Source organism: Podarcis muralis, chromosome 11 (assembly GCF_964188315.1).
Source record: "Podarcis muralis chromosome 11, rPodMur119.hap1.1, whole genome shotgun sequence".
Lineage (NCBI taxonomy): Eukaryota > Metazoa > Chordata > Lepidosauria > Squamata > Lacertidae > Podarcis > Podarcis muralis.
In genome coordinates, this window is record NC_135665.1 from 53610061 (window position 1) to 53635480 (window position 25420).

Below are 25420 nucleotides of genomic sequence, written 5' to 3' on the forward strand. Positions count from 1 at the left end.
CACTGCAACTTAAATTTTCTGGGCAGAGTGGATTCCACTGAGTTCTCATGAGAATTTGACATTTTCCGTGTCCAGCTAACATGTGTTACAAAAACAGCTAGGGGTTGGGGGTATATCACAATTTCTGTATGATAGATGGATACAGTACCACCCCCCCCAAAAAAAAAGTTATTTAGCAGGTGCCCCGAGGCATTTATTTAACAGGGAAGATGATCAAGGGCTAATTAATTTAATTGCCTATACATTAACTCAGAGGAAGAGTTCACATATAGTCAGCTTAAACGGTCGCCAACATGGGTTCCCAGCATGCTGCCCATTACTGGATAATTGTTTGAAATAAGAATCAATTATCTATGCCATCTAACCGTGTCATAAGAAGTTTCACCTGTTCCGGGTATCGAGTGATATCTGGTGGGTCTTACCTGAATAATATAAATTATAACTCATTCTCAACAGGTATAGCCTGTAGCAAAACCTACTTAACGGGTGGTAGCAACCGGACTATTCTTTAGAGCAGAGCCCTGCTGATGTTGCTGTACTCCAACTCCCATCATCTTTGAGTATTGGTCGTGCTGCCTGGGACTGATGGTAGTTGTAGTCCAGCAGTATCTGGAAGTCATCAGCCTGGCTACCCCTGCTTTAGAGCTCTCTGTAATAAACATGGCCCGCTTATACCCCTGCTTCCTAAATCTTCACTCTGTTGTAGTTGTTAAAATAAGTTTAGCTTCAAATAGAACAACTCTCTGAAACCTTCATATGTAAAGCATTGTGTAAAATACATTTAAACCATAGTGCAGACTGTAAGGAGCATTAAAACTATTATAAGCGATAAGGAAAGATAAAACCCTGTGACAATTAGAACTCTCACTTCAGCACAACTGTCTGGTTCTTCAAGATGTTTTTGTCATGTTGCTGTTCACAGCCTATTTACGTGTTTTAGGGGCTAATGGTTATAAGGAAGCAGAGGTGGTGTGGTTTCCCCCCTTCCTTAGCTATAGAAGTGCCATAGGTCTGTCTGCATCCATTAACGAATGGGTTTAGAATAATTCTTTATCATCTTTTAAAGATCTACTCTCCAGATCACACCAACAACAGCTTTTCATCAAATCCTTCAACTCCTGTTGGTTCTCCCCCTTCTCTCTCAGGTATAGTGGTTAACATTCTACTTTGCTGAACATTTTGGTTTTGTAGAAAGTAGTAGATCCTTAAATATAGCCCTTCTGTGCAAGGTAGGAGAGCTTAATTGTCCTAGAAACTTTCATCATCTTAATATTAGGGAAGGTCCATAGCTTGGTCATTGTTTTCAAGCTTTGCATACAGAAGTTCCCAGGTTTAAAATATCAAGCTAGAGCTGGCAGACCGTGTCTGAAACCCTGGAAAGCCACTGCCAGTACTAAGCTAGGCGAGCCAATAGTCTCACTAAGTGTAAGACAACTTCCTATGTTCCTAATAATACACACAATCTGAATTTTGTACTTGTATTGATGGAACAATATATCTGAGACATTTGTTCCCCTGTTGTGCCACAAATCAGTTTTCTAGCAGTCTTCCTCACTAATGGGTGATCCTAACACTTGCTGTTGAATTCCCAAGATAATTTAATTACAAGAAAATTGAAGGGACCCCCCCCTCACAATTGTCATGTGAGTTGATCCTAGAGGATGAACCCAAGAGTGTGAAATTTGTCAAGGCTACACAAATCAGGTGTGCATCCCCTTGCATTCTAAACTGCAAAATTTTATCAACTCCTTGCTCTGCTATTCCCCTACCTCACCAGGCAATCAGAGTATAGCCTGACTCCAGTTTGCTAGATAATCCCTACTGTGCTCAGCCTTACTTGGCTTCTCTTAAGTAAAGTTAAGATGCTGGTCTTAACTGGAAAAGTTAAGATGGTGATCTTAACTGTAAAATATCCCAAGATCTAGGGACAACTCATATGCTTTCTGAATTCATGTGTTTATCACATGAGAACTATGAGAACTACATGAGATAGGAAACATGTAGCGGGGATTTTTTCTACACATAGAATCATAGAGGTGTAGAGTTGAAAGGGACTCAGAGGGTCATCTTAAGTCTAGTTAAGGAGCAATGTCCCAACTGTGCTTCCCTGTTTTCAGAAGCCCATCCGTACACTCAAGGGTTAAGGCAGCAAATCCCTTCAATGCAGAGTGAAGTGAATGACTAAATGGAAGATGCTCCAGTTATTTGCAGTGCAAATTCTCCTTTTTAATTGTTCACATCTTCCTGTGGCGAGCCCCGTCCCATTACAAGGGAGGTATGAGGGCAGTGGCAAAGCAATACATGATATTGGATAGCTTCCTCTGCAATCCTAAGTATGTCTACTCAGAAATAAGCCCCTTTGAATTCAGTGGGACTTATCCCTGGGTAAGTGAGGTTAGGTTTGCACTGTGGATGCTGAGTAGTCTGCAGATAACCCAAGTAAGTATATGCAGGATTAACAGAGCCACTTAACTAGCACATCCTGCAACAGATTGCTGTCAAAATCAAGAGAATTAAGCAATCTAAATAAATATAATGGAGGAGAAAAGAAGAACCTCTTGAAGAAATAATTTTTATCAAAATAATACCTTGAGAGTATAGGTTGATAACAGTTGTCTTTATCTTTCTCCCAAATGGCACATTTTGATAAATATTCCAGAGTGAAATAATTATACTAAAGGTCTCGAATGAACCTCTGTAAATTTAGACCATGTCCCTTAATTTAGACTTAGAAATTTCTGATTTTGCTTCCATGTGCATCCTAAAAGTTATTAGTGAATGTGTCAAGATAGTCTAGAGAGAAAAAATGTGGATGGCTCTGCTGTTATTCAGAAAGCCAGTTGTGTCATAGAAGGGGAAAGTCACATTGTGAATATCCAGATTATTAATCTCCATAAGCACATTCTGTAAGGAAGAGCTTCCAAAACAACATTTGATCCCTGGGTGTTCAGTGTGACTTCATTAGGAAACGGATACATTACCCTGTTGACCCTTTTGTATTTCACTCTTAAGAACAATAAAAAAAAATGAGGGGGGAGGAGGTTGGCTGGCTGAATAGAATGACACAAATAAAAAAGCAGCCTCTTTCAGTACTTTTGAGAGCCAGTAACCAAATGTGAAAATTGCAGTGCAGATAGGCACAGTGCACCAGAAACTTTCCCTTCATTTGGTGCATTGAAATGAATGGAGTTGGTGGAAGAGAAGAATGGAATTCTTAATTCTTTTTTTTTTTAAAAAGAAGAAACTTGCCATAGGTTTGATGATTCAGTGATACTGTCTCCCATTTATAGAATTATGGCACAGTCCAGCAGTCCCCTTAGCACTTTTTTAAGAGAGCGATTCTTGCTTCAGTTGGTGACACCTCTCTTCCTGATGCAGCCAGTCAGTGAAAGTTTGCATGTTAGCGACTAATCTGGGGAACCTTTGTAGCATGTATCGTCGGCATTTGCTACAAAGGTATTTTTTCTTCTCCTTAATCAGCATATATTTTGAAAGTTCTCCATAAGTCTGTTTTGTATGTCTTATCTAGGAAAAAGCATTTACATGTCTCCATATTTATTTATTTTTTAAAAAAGAAGCATTTTGTTTGCATAGTTCCAATGGTAACTCCCATTTTACTATTAGCAGGCACAGCTGTTTGGTCTAGGAATGGAGGGCAAGCATCATCATCTCCCAATTATGAAGGTCCCTTACACTCTTTGGTATGTTTTTGACTGGTGACCTCCTTGGTGTTAGTATTTTATCTGCTGTCTACGTCTTCCATTTCTCACCCACTTTTCTAACACAGGTTTTTCCTTTTGCTGGTGATTTGCAATGTCGTTGGATTTTTCACGGTCCTTCTGACCTTTTCCAAACTGGGTGGTGTGAAACTTCACTCATAAACCATTAAATATTTGTAGATACTTCCACCCCCACCTTGTGCACTCTTAGCTGATAACTAGTGGCAAAAAACCGAACACATGAAAAATGGGGCACAAAATGCAGAATTTGATGCAGAAGGTAGGGATGCCATACATAGTACAGAGGTGCAAATTTGAAGAAGGACAGGCTGGCATTTGGTAGAAAAAAAACAGCATTGTGTATTAGTACTGCACTTGTTTATGACAGTGGAATCACTGAAGATTCTAATTATGGAATACTAAAGAAATGATAAAGAGAGTTTATTTAAATGGGAGGGTAAGAGAAGTCACTCAGCATATAATTAATAAAACCTTCAACCTTTTTTTGTGTTGTCAGCTTAGTTGAGGAGGTAAAGGATCATAGCATAAACATACTTTTGATGTGCCATCAATGATAGCGAATGTATTTATTTATTTATTTGTTCGTTTGTTTTTTTAAAAAACAACAACACTTAAGATAATTATAATCTCTGAGTGGTTTACATAAAAGCAGTAAAAGTACAAGAACATTCAATAACATTTCATGAAAACTAGATTAAAAGCAAAACACAGTTCTGTATCACACCAATTAAAACTAAGCAGTGTAAAACACAAAAAAATTAAAAGTTAGGCATCTAGGAAAACTGTAAAAAAAGAAAGAAAAGCTGATAGGAAACAAATGATTCCCAGTTTGTAGGGGGGGCGACAGAGGACTACTGAGGACTTCAGGAATGGCCACATAATGCAGACTCTTGGAAAACTCAAGTTCAGCATCAGAATTTTAGTCGACTTCAGAAGTATTATGAATTATAGCACCTAGCTATTAAAGAAGCAATGCTGCTGTCATGAGGAAATGTCAGATATTATTTATTTCCAGATGATATTACTGCAAGCATGCATAGTGTCAGTGGCTGCATTGTTCATCTGGTTCTAAGTAAATTCCAGATAACCCACTTTCTGCCACTGGGTGATTTTTGCAACTCATCAGCATGTTATTGAGGTTCTCATGGTAGGTACTTTTCATGAGGAGGTTCAACTTTGGTTGGTGTCCTTCACCTATGCAAGAGTTACCCAACATGGTGCCCTCTGGTTCCATCAACCCTAGCCAGCAGGGCCAGTGGTCAGGGATGATGGGAGTTGTAGTCCAACAAAATCTTGAGGGCACCATATTTGGCTACACCTAAGTCATAGAGTGTCCAGCAAGTCTGAAAAAGTTGACTTTGAGGTCATCTAACTAACATGGTAATCTCAGCACAAGAATAATGTGACAGTAAGAAATAGTGATGAAGATTGCAGATCTGTGGATTTCTTTTTTTACATATAGCTTAGTATTCTGCAAATGGCCTTTTCCCCAGGATAGTCAAAGTTTATTCTCTTTTTCCTGGTTAGATGGTAAGAAAAAGGCATTAATATGCCAGAGATCCAAAGAACTCCTCAGCTAGTTCCATGAAAAAAAAGCAATGGACTTCAATTTTATGAATAATAACAAAACCACACCCCAAATACCCAGAATGCTGCATAGCAAAAGGTTTTAAAACTAATTAAAACCCAAACCAAAACATAGCTAATGGCATGGAGTAGAGAAGGGTAACGATTAAGTGCAAGTAATGTTATATGCAAGATAGCTTGCACTAAATTCTCTACTCCCTAGTATATAATAATGTAAATAAATATGTTAATATCAGCCTGGCCCAGTTTTCTTAAGGTTGCAAAGGCCTGATTTGCATGATGCAGGAAGCCAAAATATGGCACATAGGAGCAATGAGAATGTGCAAGCTCCCATAGAGAAGTTGGCAAACAATTTGCTCCACCCCAGTAAGTCTCACTATTGCAACACGCTAAGCCAAGATTTGGCTTAGTGTGTTGTCCAAACTGGGGTTAGTGGTTATGCTCTCTCTCTCTTCAGTAGCCATTAGCTGCAACCAAAGTTTGTTCTTGGCTATGGGTTGCAGTTAGTGAGGAGAAAGCTCAGCCACAAGCCCCAGTTTGGACAGCACACGAAGACACACCTTGGCTTCCTTCAGCATGGCAGTAGAAAAGACCAGGGAGCAGCTAAGCCTCTGTGAGATCCTTTCTGGGAGCTCTCACATTTGCGTGTCGTGAACCAGGCCTGTGTGATCCACTTCAGAAGCGCCCTTGGGAATTCTGGAACGAACTGCAGAATAGGCAAAGCAACACACTGCTTCACCTCATTTTGTCAGTGAAAGTTGGCCCTTGGAAGTAGCCCAGTGAAGCAGCCATTAAGTTTCTTAAGAATCAATACCACTGCTCTTTCTGGCTCCAGATAGTGAAATAATGCAGTGGTAATGAGGCTGCTCCTAAGAACAGGTCAGGGTTTGTATATAAGTGTTGGAGAAGGTGAATGGCACAGCTTACCTCAGGGTTTGTTTTGGGGGGATTGGTACATGTGTGCGTGTTTTAATCTCAGTCTAGTTGTGCAACTGATGTGATCAACCTGTTTAATGTGCAGTTGTTCTGAAAGTTATTTGGGCCCATAGCACCACAGGGAAATGGGTGGCAGCCAGATATGTTCCTTCTTAACCTTTTCTCTGGTTGCATGAGAATAATAGGCCCTAACAATGCTTGCTGTATGTAGGTCACAGTGCACAACCTAACTAACTTTAACTTGATATTAACAGAGCCACATGGGAATAAATGAATATAGGATTGCAGCCCGGTGTATTTAAACATTTAAAATTGTCACAGCAATTAGGTATTTCTGAATGATGCAAAATGTTTCAAAACCAGAAGCTAACATATGTACTTCAGATGTTATGTTCATGAGGAATCAATGAAACTGTTTTGCCCATGAAAATGAAAGCTATCTTTTTTGTGAATGGAACTTGCATGGTTCCCTAGAGAAACAGTTTTGGTATCATTGTTTTATATAAGACAGTGGGTTGTGTCCAAAGTTATTATTATTATTAAATTTCTATAGCATTATATATACTAGTCCTGCTTAAGAGTGTACCCATTGAAATTAATGTATATAACTAACTTGGATCAGTTAATTTCACTGTGTCTTCTCTGAGCAGGAGTAACTTTAGATTCAACCCATAATGTGTCTATAATGTAAATACAAATTCAGAAGCAGCCCACCTCTCCCCCTTCCCCTGCCTAGCATGAAGCAACAGAATTTTATTTTATTTTTAAGTGTGGGGTTCCTAATCTCTGTGGGTTTTGTCTCAAGCATTAAATGGCCCTTCACATTTGCTGATGCTTCTCTTGATTTGTTTTTCATAAACAAACAGCAAAGCCGGATTGAAGACCGCTTGGAAAGACTGGACGATGCTATTCATGTTCTCCGGAATCATGCAGTGGGGCCTTCAACTGCCATGCCCGGTAGTCATAGCGACATGCATGGCTTAATAGGGCCCTCTCATAATGGAGCAATGGGAGGTCTTGGGTCAGGATATGGGACAGGCCTTCTTTCAGCCAATAGACACTCGCTAATGGTAAGCTATAAAGATTAAACATTGCTCTTAAATAATAATAATAATAACAGCAACAGTGAAGTAATTAGGATTTTTTTTTTTTACACTGTTCTTTTTTTATCAGGCATTTAACTGAGGCAAAATGTAGTCATTCTGAGCTTATAAAACATGATGCCTTGCTAATATTGTTGGTGCAATTAATTGGTTTTCAAACATACTCATATTATGCAGATCCATTTAGCCCTCTTCTGGATGTGTTTTAAAGACACCTATTGCTTTCATATTGCATATATTTGTGGTTGTAGAATCAACGTTCTCCGAATTGTTTGTTATTATTAATATCATTATTAATTATTAACTTCATTAGTCGTTTTTTGCAATGGCAACTCAAAGCAACTTACAATATTTTAAGCAAGGAACATACATACATACATAAATGCAGACAGACAGACAGACATAAAAACCAGCATTTTTTAAAAAATAAAAAAGACAATTTTATTTTTGAAAAAAATGAGATTGAAACATGCCACCCACAAAGAAAGTCGATAGATAATTAAAAATCAAAGGCCTGGATAAAAAGGAATGTTTTTGCCTGGCACCTCAAGTTATGTAACAATGGCACCAGGTGAATCTCCCCGAGGAGAGCATTCCACAAGTAGGGAACCACCACTGAAAAAGCCTTTTCTCATGTTGCCACCCTCCAGACCTCATGTGGAGATCTCACATGAAAAAGGCCTCAGCACTTTTGCCCCAGTGAGGAGCCTGGCTGTTAAATTCTGCACCAGCTACAGTTTCCGAACTGTCTTCAAAGGCAGCTCCATGTATAACACATTGGAGTAATCTAACCCTAACAGTTATCAAAGCATAGGCACCAGAAGTTAGGCTATCCCTGTCAACATAAGGATGGTAGCTGGGCCACCAGCTGAAGCTGACAGAGGGCACTTTGCTCCACCAAGGCCACTTGAGTCTCAGGTGAAAGGGATGGATCCAGCAGTATCCCCAGGCTGAATGGAGTGTAACCCAATTGAGAGCAGTTGCCCTCCCATTCATCAGGTCTAAGGAACCACCCACTAACAGTGCCTCACTTATGTGGATTGAGCTTCAGTTTATTGGCTCTCACCCAGTCCAGTAGCATTGTTCATGCTTTTAAAATCTGGTTGGAAGCTATCTTGTTGCTTCAGTCCTAATTATCTATATCTATGTACAGTGGTGCCCCGCAAGACGAATGCCTCGCAAGACGAAAAACTCGCTAGACGAAAGGGTTTTCCGTTTTTTGAGTCGTTCCGCAAGACGAATTTCCCTATGGGCTTGCTTCACAAGATGAAACGCCTTGCGAGTTCTTGCGAGTTTGTTTCCTTTTTCTTAAAGCCGCTAAGCCGCTAATAGCCGTGCTTCGCAAGACAAAAAAACCGCAAGACGAAGAGACTCGCGGAACAGATTAATTTCGTCTTGCGAGGCACCACTGTATCTATGTATCTATCTCTAGCTAGCTAGCTAGCTATCTCAAGGATACCTTTGGCCAAAACATTTGACTCTTTTCTTTGGACGGTGTGAATGCAAGATTCAGGGGGAAAGTACAAAGGAAAAGCACAGTGGGTGGTATCTAAGTTCTTCTCAAAGTTGACCTACTGAAATTAATGGACCTATGTTCAGAAGGTCTATTAATTTCACTGTGTCTACCCTACCACTGCTTATAACCCTGTACTTCCCATAGGGGTAGCCATGTTAGTCCATGTTGGTTAACTATATTAGCTAGTTAGCGAATGGGCTGTAGCTCAGTGGCAAAGTGTCTGCAGAAGGTCCCAGGATAAATCTCCCAACAGCAGCATCTCCAGATGGGGGGAGGGGTGGAGGCCCCTGCCTGTAAACTCTGGAGATCCACTTTCAGTGAGTGTAAATAGTACTGAGCTAGATGGACTAACGCTTGCACATAGTCTGCGGAAGCACAACCAAGAAAGCATCTTTTAGCATCTCAAACATTCATCATGGCATATGTTTTCGTGGGCTGCAGTTCACCTCATTGGACGCCAAGTTGATGTTACACAAGCAGAAGCCAGCAGACATTCATGGGTAGCTGATGGGGTTTTCTACCCTCTCAAGGTACCCATGCCTGCAGTCCATGCTTGTGCTGGTTACTGAGAGGCTAATGAAAGTTGAATCTGCATGTGCTATAAGCAGACATGCACTATTCAGATTCCAGTGCAGCCAATGTCATTGTGCTTTGTTTTAAAAACAAACAAACACATTGTTCCCTATTTTTTGGAGCAGCTGTCTCCTTTTGACTGCACCTTTGGTGGGGGGGAATATCTCAGCTGCACATCTACATCTCTAGTCAGTGGGTTTAATACTTGGAGTCCTTTGCACCTGAAACATAAGACAATCTATTTTCTATGAGCTGGTCCTGCATGCCTGGGATAAGTGTACTTAAATCCACCAAGGGACTGATTGCATGGTCAACAGCCTCCTCCTGCATGTTATCATCAGCCACACAGGAACTGCTCACAGAAAAACAACGTCCAGGGGCTGCAGCAACTTTTAAAGGGCCCCATGCAATCTGTAGAGAGCAGAATGTGCATTTCCTACGTGCAAGAATCCCAAAATCTCTCTCCTCACCCCACTCACAATTCACGCAGCCCCGGGATGAAAAAATAACTTACTTGGATTTGAAATAATTTGGGGAGGGGGCATTTCCACTCTTTTTTATTATTATTCTTAACCATTGATTTATTTAATTTACACAAACAATTCCCGGCTACCATACACCAAGATAGATAAGATAGATATCCCATTTTTGATTCATTGAATTTATATACCGCTCTATACCCAGAGTTTTCAGGGCGGCTCAACACACATGTTGAAAGAACAGAGGAGAAAAGGGAAATTTAAAAGAGGGAGGGAAGGAAATCTAAATTTCTAGCTAATTACAGATTTATGTACATATTTCCTGAACCATGCCTTTATTAAAAGCGCCAGTTTCATATAAAAAGTAAAGGGAGCCATGTTGGTTCTTAAGAAAAGACTCCAAAATCCACAGGTTTCCCACTATGGGAGCCAACCAAAAGTGTCAGGAATTCATAGTGAGCTTTCAATTTCTCCAGAATTCTGAATTAGACAAGTTGTTACACACACAGTCAGGGTCAAGGGGTTCTTGTTCAGTCTGCAGCCTCCTGTCTTTGAATGGAGTCTACAAGCTGACCTCCTGGCAACTACAGCAGCGTATTTTTTGTACATTTCTTCATTTTTGGTTTTCCTCACCCACCTCACACCTCTCTTTTTAGAACATCTTTCCTAGTAAAGAGTTTTGAAGAACTTGAAAGCATCCCACATTTTTCTGACTTATTTTGTGTAGTTCTCGTAAAGTTATTGCACAACTGCAGTTTTTGGAGTTTCCTCATGTTCACATCAGTCTACATAGAAATCAAGGAATTATTGCCATATTGCTGTGTATTTTCCCTCTTTCTGTAGTTTGATGTAATAGACTCCCCCCCCCCCCCATGTGCCATCAAAGCCAACATATTGAAGGCAATTAAGAGATGTGATTTCAGACCAAACCTACGTTAGGCATATGCTTCAGTACTGAATTTGAATTGGAGGACAGGACATTTATTGTTAGTTGGTGTACTTAATCTTTTCACACAGTATTTTTTACATCGAAGTGCTGAATCTTGTTTGTACTTAACTACACACTTTGCTGCAAATATCCTACATGTTAATTGCATCTCAGAACAGAATAGATAGTGGAATAGCTGTCACTCTGCTTTTCAGGCAGAAGCAGGGAGTGGTGACGGTGAAACTATTTGTCCCTCTCTCTTAATGGCTTCTTACAGTGGGGAAAAGTCATAGCTCAATAGTAGAGCACCTGATTTACATGCAAAAGGTCCAATTCTTTGGTATTTCCAGGTTAAATTGGGAAAGATTCCCTGGGGAGCTGCTGATGGGCAGTGAGGATACCATTCATCTACAGCTGTCACATTATGGCCTGTTATTAGGTTGCAGCCTAGCCTAAGGTTTAGAGCAACAGCAGTACTGCCACCATACAAGTATATGCTAAAATTCTGAAGTTGGTCACTATGTATGTATGTATGTAGAGCCCAGATCTGAAAAGGTTGAAGACTATTGGTGTAGATAATACTGAGGTTGATAGAACAGTGATCAGTCTCCAAGACCACTTCTTCTGTAACAAGCAGTCCTTCTGCTAATCTTAAAGCATGATATGAAGCAGCTTCAGATTTAGCTTCTGTGTCAGCTTCTGCTAGGACACAAAACTTTCTACCAGTTCCTTATCCATCAACCCTGTTCAAGTAGTGAGGAGAAATACTCTTTTAAGGTAAGGAAAGTTCCTTAGTCCATCAATTCTTCTCTTGTCAGACCAAAACCTTGTCTAGTCCAGCATTCTCTTTCTAGAGTGGAACTCAGGGGGAAGACCTGAGCACAACAGTACTCATCACACTTGTGTTTCTCAGCAACTGGCATCCAGAGGCATGCTGCCTTATCCTCCATGATGTTTTCCAATCCCCTTTTAAAGTTTACAGCCAATATGCACTCTGTGAATAAGAACTTCCTTTTCTCTGTCCTGATCTTCATCTTCATTGTGTTACCCCAGTTATAGTGTTACAGTATGAGTGAGGTAGAAAACCTCTTCCCTAGCTAATTTTTTCATATCATGCTTAAATTTTACATCGGTCATGTTTTCCCTTACTGGTCTTGCGCACCCCAAACTAAAAAACCCAAATGTTGTAACCTTTCCACATAAGGAAGTTGCTTGAGCCCCTTTATCACTTTGGTTGCCCTCTTTTGCACACTTGAAGAGTAGTTTGAATTCAATGGGGCTTACTCCCAGGTGAGTGGTTATAGGAGTACTGTCTAAATCTGGTTCCTCCACTCCCTTCAGTTTAGGAATCCTCCTCTTACAGATTCCCATGTCTGCATTGACTTTCATTGTGAATAATTTTTAAAGTTACTATTTTCTTTGTTATCTTTGTAGTCTATTATTCAAGATAATCAGTGACTGAATGTATAGAAGCTCAGCTCAGGCAATCATAATTACTACTTTGATGTTGACAGTCAGCAAATATAAAACCGTTTTATAAGATGAGACTAAACTGGTTGTGCCTACTTTCATAAATAACATTGAGCGGGATTCAATTAATGAATCCCATCAGCAGAAACCCATGCAGGAACTTCAGTTTCTTCAGTGGGACTCCCCCACCCCATGCTTCCTGAAATTTGATTGAGGAGGGGTCAGGAGAAACCCTAGAACAGCATGGGAACAGGACAGGAGGGGTCATTCTGCCTGGCAAGATGAAATCCTTTTGCTGATGAAGCATTCAAAGGAGCACAATGTTGAATTCCATTCATTTTGGTGTTTGTCAAGTCAAGTTCTGGTTTATTGTTCATCCAATTGACCATTACAATGCACAGTAAAGAGTTTGCAGACTGTCAGAGACAGTCAAACAATCTCCAGCATAACTGGAATAAAACCAAGTATAATTAAAATCAGGTATAAAATTGCACTGCAGTTACTGACATGAACTAAACCAGCAATCTCACATCTGTCAAAACCATCCAAATGACTGAATGGTCACTTTTACACTGAATAAGATAAATTTGTTGCAAGTAGCTGCTGCTGAGAATGTTGTGGAAAATTTAGTTACAGCAGGAAATTTGCCTTTTAGTACAAAAGCCGAAAGGTAGTTGTGCTCGCTTTGGCAGCACATATACTAAAAGCCGAAAGGTAGTTGATAGAGTTCCCATGTCGAAACCCAAGGAACACCTTGTGAGGTTTTTGGGTCTGGTTGAAAGATGTACAAGAAAGCAAATACTGCGGTAGAGTCTACTGTCTGGTTCATCCCATAAATACATGTTGTTTTATGAATTTCATATAGGCAAAGAGGAACTTGAGATCCATGGCAAAATCAACTCAATGATTCATTATTAATGTGCTGCTTAATCACTATTTGACAATAAAAGCAAACAAATGTCTTAAGAAAGCACACCTGCTTTTTCATTGCAAAAACTAGGTACTCGCCCCTGAAAAATGTACTGCTCACAGTTCATTCCCATTGAGGGGAGACTTAATTTGATAGAAAACAAAAACATCAGTTAATTAGGTCCATTAGGCAAACTACTTCAGTATTATGTATTTATGAATTGTGACCTGAGTTCTACCTGAGGCCATATCTAATAGGAGCCAGAAAAATCTATGATTCCATTCTTCCATCATAGCTCTCCAAGCTTCGTGTTTTGGATCCAAATGTGTCAATTTCCTTTAAACAATTTATTTTACTCTGGCTTTCATGGTAGAAACTGCACTGCTGATATTTTCCAGACAAGGAGCATCTGATTCAGTAAGCTCTGAAGACTATGGTTATCTTGTCATGGTTATATTTCTGTTCCTCTATGATGAATAATAAGACACATGCAAACATCATTGTAAAACTCTACAGCTCTGAAATAACTAACATAAAATGTCCAATGGAATGGTTTGCAATCTCTTGTGCACTTACTCCTGTACTCAGTCCCAGAGAATTTGCATGTGTTTCACTTGACCTGCCTGCTGAGAGTACTAAACGAGTGTTGCCAAAATGGGAAACCAGCCCAGAAGATCCTACAATAGGGACCAGTTTGATCTATCACTCTGGCCAGAAGTCCATGTCCAAATTATATGCATCAAAAAGAAAGGCAGGGGAAGCATATATTGGGTTATGAAGTAGCATCTTAGCAGTTTAGGGGCAGCACTGAAAAATGTCAGGACTAACTCTCTGCAAGGAATTATGGTGTATTAACAGTACAGCAATGGGCTACATTCAGAACTCATTATTCCAGTTCTCCCTTTAAAAACATGTGATTTGGACCAGCTGTTCTTGGCTAAATACTTACTCTTTGCCCAGGTTTAATGCTTACAAATCAGTGTTGCTGTATGTAGCCAGCCTCCTAATTCAAATCAAGATGAAAGGCAGTGGATTTATGGCAGTTATTACCACTGAGTTTTGTTTGTCATTAAAAATGCGGAGAGAAGGACCATTTAAACAAAGGAACTCTGCAGACATTGCCTCTTAAAAGTAAAGTTAAAAGCAATGGTGTTTTGAGCACTGTATTATTAAAGGCTAGAAGTAGACCATAGGAATTTATAGATAACTACATAAATGCTTGCTTGAAATAGTCTACCCGCTAGACCAGGAAGCTGGAAAGATGCTTTTTCAGCATCCTCATTCCTGACTTTCCCCAATAAAAAATATCATGAACCAGGCACGATTTTGTTTCTGTATCGTAGTTGCTGCGAATTCACACACAAAAAAGGAAATTCTGGTTTGTAATTTAGATTGCCCTCCGGTGATGTATTAGGTTCCCCTGGGATACATAGGATCTTAAGATTTGGGTTTGTACGAAGTGATTCCATGCACAAACACATACCACATCGTGTTTAAACAATACTGCTTTTAATGAAGAAATCTGGCTCTATTAAAAGCCAGATCTGTGACTTGCAACTATTCCTGTATATCTGCTCTCAATCAAGAGAGAGAGGAGAGGTTCCATCTCTCCCCCCCCCCCCTTGCACTTCTTGGGTAGCTTTTCTTTCTCTCTCTCCTTTTTTGCTTTGCATATGTTAAACTGATGCAACATGCACCCAGGGCATCACTTCAGAGAGAGTTGTTCCATAAATATGTACTTCTCTCTTATATGCCAGATGTAGCTAAGGAAAGACTTGGGGGCGGGGGGAGGGCGGCCAGAAATGTCAGCTCGGCATATAGCTCTTGATGGAAATATCTGACCCTTGAATTTGGCTTCCTGCAATGAAAGAGCAGGTATTTGTCCTCTGGTTTGTTTGCTTTCTTTATCAAATGGTGATTATGCAGCATGTAAAGTATGAAACTCGTGTGTTGATTTTGCCGCTGATCTCAAGTTCCTGTTTGCTTATGCGAAATTTATAAAATAATAAATGAACCTCAGGCACAAAGTACAGTTAACACAGTAACACCAGTGACGGGCAGGCAATTTCTTTTGGAAACATGACCAAAAAACAGAAAAACCTCTGCCAAAGGCAAGCTAGTGAAGGCTTTGCAAATACCACTCTTTGTTTCCTCTTGCAGGAGGGGGCAGAGAACCCCAGTTTCTGGTAGTTCGTAGACAGCATTATTCACTGTCTGAAACTGTTGCTTGTGAGAAAGCATCAGGGCTGCTATTTCTTTCTGGAAAACTGGTCTAAATTTTGAAGTAAAAACACCAAGAACAAAGGAAATAGTTTTTGAGTAGAGTCAGTCTTAAGTTAGCCTTTGACCATTTGATACATTCCACACTGAAAAGGAAGTTGAAGGGGGGGGGGGAGAGAAATAAAAAATAAAAATCAAGGAGGACACTGGTAATGTTTTCCACATTTGAATTTTAATACATGAAACAGGCTATAAAACTTTGGCCAGCTGCAGTAAATAAAGTAGCAGTGGGAGGTATGGACCGGAAACTTGTTCAGAATGTGCTGCTGGGAGCTGCTCTGCCCACTGTACACCTTCCTTTGTCAGCTTTGTACCTTTTGGGGGGTGGGGGATGTGGGGAAGGGGGTACATTTAAAGTAATCTGAGACGTGGTCCAGAACGCAAGTTAGTTTCCAGAAGTCTTTTCTTATCAAATCACCAGCACACTCTCCTATATGAATTCTGCTGCTCATGGGAAGAAAAACCATAACAGCTTATAATATTAATAAAAAGAAGGGCATGTGTGCAGTGCTGCTTCTCTCCTGCAGCTGCTGATTCATCTTTGGAACTCACCTTTTCCACGAAGCTTTTGCCTTAGCCTCTTAAATCCTCCCCTTCGGCCGTAGTAATCAAGGTTACCATTTGCAATCTTTGCATTTCCTTACATTCGTCCCTTGCTCTTCCATTTCTCTCTCGCCTGTGTTGTCGCTCCCACAGTCCAAATTTAGATTTCTGAGCTCTCTGGATTAGAGCCTGCCTTCCTCCTTTTCTGTTTATGAATTTCTAAAAGCAGTCCCATGTACATTGATGGCAGTGCATTCATAGAAATGTAGGGGACCACGAAAGGCCATCTGGTCCAAGGCCCTACAATGCAGGAACCATAGGTAAAGAACCCCTGGCAGATGGCCAACCAGCATCTATTTAAAAATCTCAAGTGAAAACGTCCATTCATCAGAATAAATGATAGCTTGTACTACAGTCATCAGCTAGACATGTATAGATATTCCTTTAACCTTGGTAGTGGAGTCAGGCATGGGATTCCAAAGAGATCATTAGATGGTGGATTTTTACTGTTCCAAAAAACTTTAACTAACTTAAGGCCATTGAAAAAGACTGCAGGAGTTACAGGCCAAAGACTCATTCATATAAGTTGGTCTGTTTTCCCTCCGGAAAGAAAGCAGCCCACTAGTCCCCAAAAGCACAATTCTTTTAGCTTCTTAATTCTGGCCTATAGCAGCTGGGCTTCCAGGACAGGATTCTGTCTTCTCCACTGCGCAACATAAAATGGGATAGCCAGATTTTCTCATCTCCACTTCTGTGCAGGAGCAACAAACCATCATCCCTGGCTCAGATTATGTCTGAACTGGGCATTGTGTTTTCCCTCCTCTCCAAACAAACCACCACTTCTAGCCATGGTGCTCTTTGGTCGTAATGCAAAGCCAGAGATGATGCTCTGTTTCTCCAGGGTGCAAGCAGAGAGGAGCATAGCTCACGAGATCAGTGTGTATACAGTGAACCATTAACTAGGGCTTACTGTGTTGTGCAAAGGAGGCCAATATGAAAACCCTCTGCCTATGACCCTGGAGACCACTGCCAACCACCATAGACAGTACTGGACTAGATAAACAAATGATTTGAACCGTATATGTCAAGATTCTTAAAATGCTATCTTGCCCTCTGCTGGGCAAGTTCTCTCTCCAGTGGGAGAGTTCCCTGTCATCAGATACAAGAGGTGAGGACTTTTGAAAGAGACTATCACAGGAATTGAGATAAGGTGTTCTGAGAGGCTTCAGTCATAGAAATAATTTAGGTGCACCCAACTTGTCCAGGCCTTTGCTTTGTAGTCTCTGTAACATAAAAACTGATCTACCTGCAACATGTTTGTCGGTGATTGCACAGGATACGCTGTGAAAATAGGGCTTCAAATACACCCAAATATAAAATTGGCTGGCCCAGAAAAATACACCATATTTGGGGGGGGGGGGAATCCACTAAAGAAAGAGAATATTGTGGTTAGCAAGCTGATAACGCCTTTTTTGACATGATCGGCAGCCATTGTTCTGACTTTGGACAGCTCCTGCCGCTGTACGAATATTGGACGATTTTGTTTAGAGATGTTTAAAGAGAGTTTGGCAAAGTGGCATTTGTATAACACTAGCAGTGGAATTGTGAGGTATATGTTTTTCATGCCCATTTAACAAATGTTTAGTTGCAGAAGCAGAGAGCTGGTTTGCACATAACACTGAGCCAAACCATGGCTTCATGCTATAACACACAAATCTGAGGGCTTCTCAGGGATGAGAATGCAGCCACCACTCTTCTTCCCCAGTACTCCTGCTGTGAACTAAGTCACATAACACTAGGAGCCTCGGGATTAGCACAAATGGATTGCAGCTGCTTTGTTTCTCCTGTGAGCCTGATCCTCCCACGGTTTGGCTTAGCATGTTGTCCGAACTCAGATTCTTTGTTGGCCTCCTCTGGACAAACCACAAGTTGTAAGACCTAGAACAAGTCTTGGCACCTACTCATGGCTTGGAGCATGACAAACCACAAGCACAGGTTCAGACAACACACTAAGCCAAACCATGGCTTTCCTGATGGCAGCGCAGCAGCAACAGGACCAGAGGAGGAACCTGTACATTTGCAGTAAGCCATAGTTTTATGTGCAAAACAGCTTATTATGTTGACTGAAAATTCTGTGAGTGGAGTTCCAAGATTGCACTTGCATCTTCTCCCTGCACCCTTAAAAATCTGTGCTGGTGGGTTGTGGAACTTTCGTAAACAGCATAGGAGGCGCTGCAAGGGAGAAGGGAAAACCAGCAACAACAACAGAAAATCCCTTACCCCTAACTTTCCATTCCACTGCATTCAAGCCCCTTCCACAAACAAAAGGGTGCATTTCATTCATGAAAAGGCACGTTTGGATCCAGCCTGCTATGTTTGGGGGGATACTGCTGTCAATTTGCCTGTTTGCTTCACATGATCGCACACAGGAAGACCACATGCTTGTCCGTGTGTTTTTAAACATCCAAATTAGATTAACTCATGGAATTTTCCGCCCTTAGGAAATAAAGTAGCAGTTGTTTTATGGCATTTGTATCAAAAGAGGGGAACAACTTAAAATCATCTTAAAGGCTGTGCCTTGTTTACTAAGTAAAAGGAATACATTGCTTAACTCTTGTCACATTTAGCATTATCACAATAATGCAAAAAGGTATTGTGACATTGTTTTTTTTTTTAATTGAAAAAAAGGTTTTCTTTCACAAACAATAAAACATCTTCTTGAATCATTTAAAAAAGGGGCTGCAGCCAATCATTTTATATAATGTTTGAGGCCTATCTAATTTTGTGAGCATTACAAATTCTGTATAATTATATCACACACTTAAAATCATTTTTGAACTATAGTGTTGATGTTTAGTATAACGGTGATAGCAGGGGATCCAGACATTATATAAAATGACACTTAAAAAAACCCAAAAACCTAATACAATGGCTTCATTCATTTGAAACTAACTAATTAGGTGTATTGTTAAAACAGTAGTATTTGGTTTCCACGTTTTAATTTAGCATTAGCCTGTGTTCCCTGCTTTTCCACACATGGATGGCTCCATTGTGCAGCTGGGTGTGTGAAAGTTATTGGAGAATAGGAAGTCTCTGGGTAACATTTCTCCAGCGCTGCCCTGATTTCTATTTCCCCTGTAGCGTAGATGAGAAACAGCTGTCTTTTGTTTAAAAAGCTGTTTTGTAAAACGTCTGAATCTTGAGGTGTAGAGTTGAGGTCACCATTCAACAGGTGCTTAGAAGCAAGTGGGGAAGAAAGAAGGAGAGACTGGGCTAGCTGCATGTGTCTCTTGAAAGATATTCTTCTCTTCCTTAAGAATAAGGCATCCAGCCTACCCCATTTCACTGTTTATTTTGACTCTGTGGGTTGCGCTGGCAGGGCCATTACGTACAGCTAAACGCTAATATTCCTAATCCCGTAGCTTTTGGATCTTGAGCGTCTCCAAATTCAGCCAGTATGTAAAATGAATAATCATCTCCGTAGGAAGGAAATCATTGCTGACTTTATTTCATTGGCAGCGGAGATCGCTGCTCCCCATGCTTTGCTCGATTCACATTTTAAAGCACCGCGGTCTCCTTTCCACCTTGTGGGTTAAACAAAGAATGCCAAATCAGCCAATTCAGGTGCTTAGGGAGAGGAGTAAGTGTGTGACTGCGGCGGGAGAAAGAGGCAGCAGTCCCCATAAGATAGCCTCCCAAAGGGCAAGAAATGTCCTCAGATGTATTAAAACGCGGCAAAAGTGCACGTGTGAGCAGTCTATAAGCACAAAGGAACTGCATCCCCTCCCGTGGATTATTAACATCTGTTTGTCCAGTAGGGGATGGAGCTTAGCATTGTTGTTTTTGCATTCTAGAAGAAAATTAGTTTGAGAAGTTGGCTCTTCCCATTGAGTGGACATGTGAAGCCAAATAAAACTTCCTTTTGTGCGGAGCTCATGGGCCCGAGTTGAGCAATGTCGCAATTCTTTCAGTAATAATGATAATAATACTAGATTATCCAACCCCGCCACCCCCGTTTTAAAAAAAGAACAGAACATAGAAGAGCATAGAAAAATGTGTGGAGTGCTGCCATATTGTCTTCTCTTACAGTATGCAGAAACATGAAAATAACTCCCCCTCCCCTTGTTTATAGCTGGTTGCTCCCTCTACTTAAGACGTGGCACTGTACCTCTCTCTCTCTTTCGCTCTCTCTCTTGAAAGCCAAACTTCTGCTTTGCCACTTTTGGTTACGTTTAAATGGATTTTGCACATGACGACCACTTGCAGAATGCCTTTTTCATAAGCTGTTTGGAAAGCTGCTTATTACTCTGTGGTACTTTTCTGTATTAAAAAGAAAACTGTTAAACTTTGCTATTTTTTCTTGATTTAATGCTGCTCATACTGATTCTCTCCCTCTCCCCCCCCCCCCCGGGGTTACTATGAAATCCTTTCTTTTGCTTTTGATCTTATTTATAGCTAAGCCACCAGTCATATGGAAACTATTATTGTATAGCATGGAGATGAAAGACTTTGAGCACAGTTAAATAAGAGTGAATAATTCCGACCAATAACATGCACACACAGTGTGAGAACCCGATTCTGTTGGAAGTGTCCTTCGTCATTCCCTTTTTCCTTAGCCATGGAAGTTTATAAGAGCAGTGCACAAACCTGCTTTCCATCCAGCTTATACGTTTTGACAGTGTTGGGCTCATGTTAACACACATCACCTTGTGGACTGCTTGCCATCATCTTTCCTTGCCTTTTTCGTTAACACTTCTAATTGGATTCTTTTTTAAAATGGTCATCATTTAAAACGTATTAAATAGGGTGTGCATAAGGACCTGCCATTATTTTATTTGGTTGGCTGTATTCTTCCAAACGTGCATTAGTCAGTAACGGCTTTGGCAACACAGCTTTATTTGCTTGACAAGCTCTGTCTTCATTGATTGCAGGTGCCCAGTTTTTCTTACGAAAAGGAGGCTGACCAGGATTGGTTTTCCAAAGTGTCTCACCTCAGTTACAGCATACAAGATAGAGGACGCTCCTTTATACTGTCAGACCATTGCTCTATCTGGCTCAGTAATGTGTCCCCTGATTGGTAGTGGCTGCCCAATAGTTCAGGCAAAAAATCTTTTCCAGTCCTGCGACAATCAATCTTTTAACTGTTTCACACATTTTCACTATTAAGCTAGACCAAAACAAATTTAAAAACTTAGTGAAGTAATGCATTTTCTGAGGACCAACTAGCGGAGCAGTTTTTCAATTTTTAAGCAAGTTGCTTGGGTGGAGAGAGGGGACTAGATCAGCCTAGTTGCCCATCTAGTGTAGCATCCTGTTCTCACAGTAGCCATTCTGATCCCTATAGGGAGCCAAACTGCACTCAGTTCACTTGTGATTCCTAGCAAATGTCATTCAGAGGCGCACTGCCTCTGACAGTGGAGGTAGAACACAGCCATCATAGCTAGTGGCCGTTGACAGCCCTTTATTTCATATATAATTATGATGCCCACCTTGAACACACCAAGGCTATGCTATACATCAAAACAATATTGGCAATCTGTTCACATGATTATGAATGTACGAGACTCACTCTGAATTCTAGATTACTAAAAGTGTAAATAATTTTGATTCGGGTCAAGGTGTTGTGTGGCATTCAGTAGTGGGAGGTTTGGTTATCCATTGATCTGATGAGATTTAGGCTGCAATTTACCTGGGTGTAGGGATGTGGGAGAAATTCATTTCAGTTCGGATTTTATAGGCAATCCTACTTAATACTCACTTCCTGAAACAGTACAAGAACCAAAACACACCAATCTTTCAAAATTCGCAGTTCTCCGAATTTTGCAGTGAAATTCTCCAGCCAAGTAATGTGTACAGAAATGCATAAGCTAGGGCAGCGGCTGATGAAATGTACATGCTAAGTGAAAATAACATACAAAATACCACTGTTTTAGGGGAAATTGCTTTGTGAAAACATGTGTATTAGGAGAAATTCATGAATTTTCATGAGGACATTGTAGTTGTTGAAAACAACAGCCACAAACTGATGTGGAAATGTGTAGGACTGAATTAAAATTGGTAAATATATGAGCCATTGAGAGAAACTGAAATTTACAGATATGCTGATCCTTACCTGGGAGTAAACCCCATTCAGTTCAATAGCACTTGCTTCTGGTTAGGATTGCAGTGTTATGACAGTTAAAAAAAAACAAAAACAAAGGTGCAATGTGCACCCCCCCTTTTTTTTTTTTGCCTCATGTTTGTCGTTGAGAATTCCAAAGCTGTGAAGATACACCAATTTCCCCCATTTGCTTTCTTTTGAGAACTGGTTTCAATTTTCTTTAAAGTAATTCTACCTCAAAAGTAAGAAAACTTTTGAAGTTCTGCCCCTCAGTATGAAAAGAGTTAACTGTAAGCAGCAGCAGGGTATACTTCTCATAACTTCATAAGAAACCTTCCTCCATTGTTTTAATTTTTTGCAGCTTTTATCTGCTGCCCACAATTCACAAACTTCAGAGTGCCCATCTGTGTGCAATAAAAGTTAACATTTGGATGAGTGTTTCTTACCACTTTTAAAGATGCGCTTTTAGGGCTAAATGGTGTGTTTTTTTTCCACGTTAGAGCAAATACATTTTGCCTTCCTTTGATATGACAGATACTGGCAGGGTAATTGAAACTGGAATTTAACACTCTGAGCCTGTCAGGTATAATTGATATTTCACGGGGAGATTACGATTCAAAGACACCAAAACAGTTTTCTGTGCCGATGGGTGTCTGATTACAGCGAGAATACATCAACTTTTCTTTCCGTGTTTACTGGGTGGGGGGGTGGGAGGGGATGATCTCATCTATCAAATATGTATACTTAACAGTTTAATGTGAATGAGGTTTTTGTGCCTGCTTGTACAGATGTAGCCGTGTACAGAGCCATGTGTACTCTAGGCAAGTAGAAAATCCACATTCAGGGAGGTAGCCAGTGGGTGTGCCAAGAAACCAGAATCTAGAGAAAGTTTTCCTGCCCAAATTGAAATCTTGCTGCTCGGATCCCAATGATGGCAATAGAAGTTAAGCGTGCATATGCTTCTCTTGATTCCACAGCAATTCTGCCGTCAGATTAAATTATTCGCACCTTGTCAATTTTAGTTTATTTTGCTCTGGATCTAGCATTCAGGTTACCATAAAGCAAGGAAATGTTTTGGAGATCGTGGAAGAAAAGAGGGCAGGTTGAGGCTGCAGGGCTGTCAGATTCTTGCCTGGGGTAGTTCCATTAAATATACCAAGCCTCTGGGCAAAGTTCCAGTTGTTTTACCTCGCACTCCAATCCTGCACCTGCCCTTTCACTCATCGCCTCGTCCTCTAGCCCGCTGTCCATAGCAGTTGCAGGCTGGGCAATAGAACTGGTGGAGAATCTGGGTAGGAAGCACAGTGGCTGCTGCCTCACACCCAGAGCTTTCAGGGATGGGGAGTCAGTGGTTCTCCAGATGTTGCTGTGCTCCAGCTCCCATCAGCCTCAGTCAGAATGGCCAATCCAATGGTCAGGGATGCTTATGTGAGTTGTAGGCCAGCAACATCTGGAGGTCAACAGGTTCCCCATTCCTTGTTTAGAGGGAGAGGCATTGTTTCCTGTTGAGGGCATGGCAACCTAGATGGAGGCCAGAAATAAGGAACCATTAGAGAGCATCAAAGTGTGCTGCTCCTTCATCACTAGAACTCTCCATATGTGTACAATGTCATTAAAAAGCTGAAAATGAGAAAACAACAAGAACAGAATGGCTCCTTTGGTTCATTGGTAGGTTACTGAAACTGAACCTATTTATAATCCAAAGATCAGGCCAGCGAACACAAAGAATATACAAAACAGTGGTTCTATGAACCTTACTGGGAAGACTTCAGTGTCATCCTATGAATGTGCACTTAAAATTAAGAAACACAGCCAACTGGTACTGTTGAGAAAATCAGTGATGTTTTTAGCAAGCACTTGGACAACATTACTGTTGACCCTTGCATTAATTCAGAAGGGAACTGATTCCATAGTTTTGATTCCAGCTTGGACATTGCAAATAAGTCAGAAGGATGTCTTAGGATACTTCTGATCCCTGCAAGGACATGTTTACCTGAGAATGAGGTAGAAGAAAGAGGAAGAACCATAGAATAATAATCAGAGAAGTGCTCAGTCATAGAGCAGACACTTGACATTCAGGAAGTCCCAGCATCATCATCAGCAAAATGTTATTGGGTAGGAGGGCCTGGAAAGCTGCTGCCAGTCTGAGTAGCTAATTCTAGTCTGGATGGACCACTGGTCTGATGTTGCATAAAGCAGCTTGCTATATTTGCACATAGACGAAGAAGGGTTACGAAACCAGAGTGGGATTGAATGAATCCTTTTACACCAGCTGGCCTTGCCATAATTCTGTTGCCATCACTGGAATTTCACCAGGAATAAATTGGGCTCTTAACGTCTGGAAGCCCTCAAGGTCTGCTACAAGCAGCTTGACAATGCCCAGGCCGACCTTCTGGACCGCACTCAAATTGCATAGAAACGGAGCAATCAGTGCTTCACAGAATATTCACATTTGTGCTTTGAACCAGTAGCTGAATAAGGTCTTCCTCTCTCATTCTGTGGCTTCTTGGCTACATATTCTCACCATGTGATTCAGGGGAGGGAAATGCCCCTTGAAAATGTCTCAGTGAGTGTCCTTTCTCCATTGTTGTACTAAATAATACTTTCCCCTTTCTACCTCATTTGTTCATAATAAGTACAGGACAAATGATTGAGGTTGCGTGTGTGTGTATATGCTGAGGATGAGGAATGTTTGATTTTTTTAAAAAATTAGCTTTTCAGTTCATTGTTTCTCTTTTCTATCCTGTGCCACACAGAGAGAAATTTGATTTTTGCTCCTGTTCAAAGCATTGTTTGGGGTAGCACTGCATTCCAGCTGCAATAGACAGTAATCAACAGACAGCTTGCTCAACCCGAATATTCAGAAGCCACTGCCCCTGTGCTCTCACACGCATTTGTCCTTTTGAACATTATTTGGCTAAGGGTTCTATAGTCTTAGGATTCAGTAGAAGTCAGACATACCAAATTCTGGCCAGAGCAGATGCTTACCTGTGCTCAGTATTCATCCATGGTCTTGGACATCAGTGGAGCATGGATTTGTCCCAGTATTGCATCTCTTAAAATGTGCTTATTCATTTTAGCCTAACGTTATACAGCTGTTTCTTCATACAAACTTGCCAGCTCTCCATGCTGCTTCTTGCCACAATCAATTTGGTAGCTCTTAAAGTGCAAGAGGTCTCCCTTTCTCATTTACTCAGAAGCTACAGTCCATTTGTCTGTGTGTTTTTAAAAAATATATGGAAAAAAACCCCTGAA

General features: G+C 40.7%; 1 protein-coding gene across 31 annotated transcripts in view; it reads left to right on the forward strand.

The window, feature by feature from the left end:
- The window catches only part of TCF4 (transcription factor 4), a 342581-nt gene that overhangs the window by 298264 nt on the left and 18897 nt on the right, over positions 1-25420 (forward strand). For 25 of the 31 annotated variants that reach the window (XR_013394718.1, XM_077936467.1, XM_077936470.1 and 22 more), the window contains 3 exons: positions 1067-1145; positions 3625-3701; positions 7130-7333. Coding sequence is in view for 30 of the 31 variants with exons in the window: in XM_077936467.1 (XP_077792593.1) it covers positions 1067-1145; positions 3625-3701; positions 7130-7333 (360 nt within the window). In the remaining variant the exon portion in view is untranslated. The remainder of the gene's footprint in view (positions 1-1066; positions 1146-3624; positions 3702-7129; positions 7334-25420) is intronic. The other 6 variants (XM_077936465.1, XM_028748119.2, XM_028748122.2 and 3 more) reach the window with 2 other exon arrangements.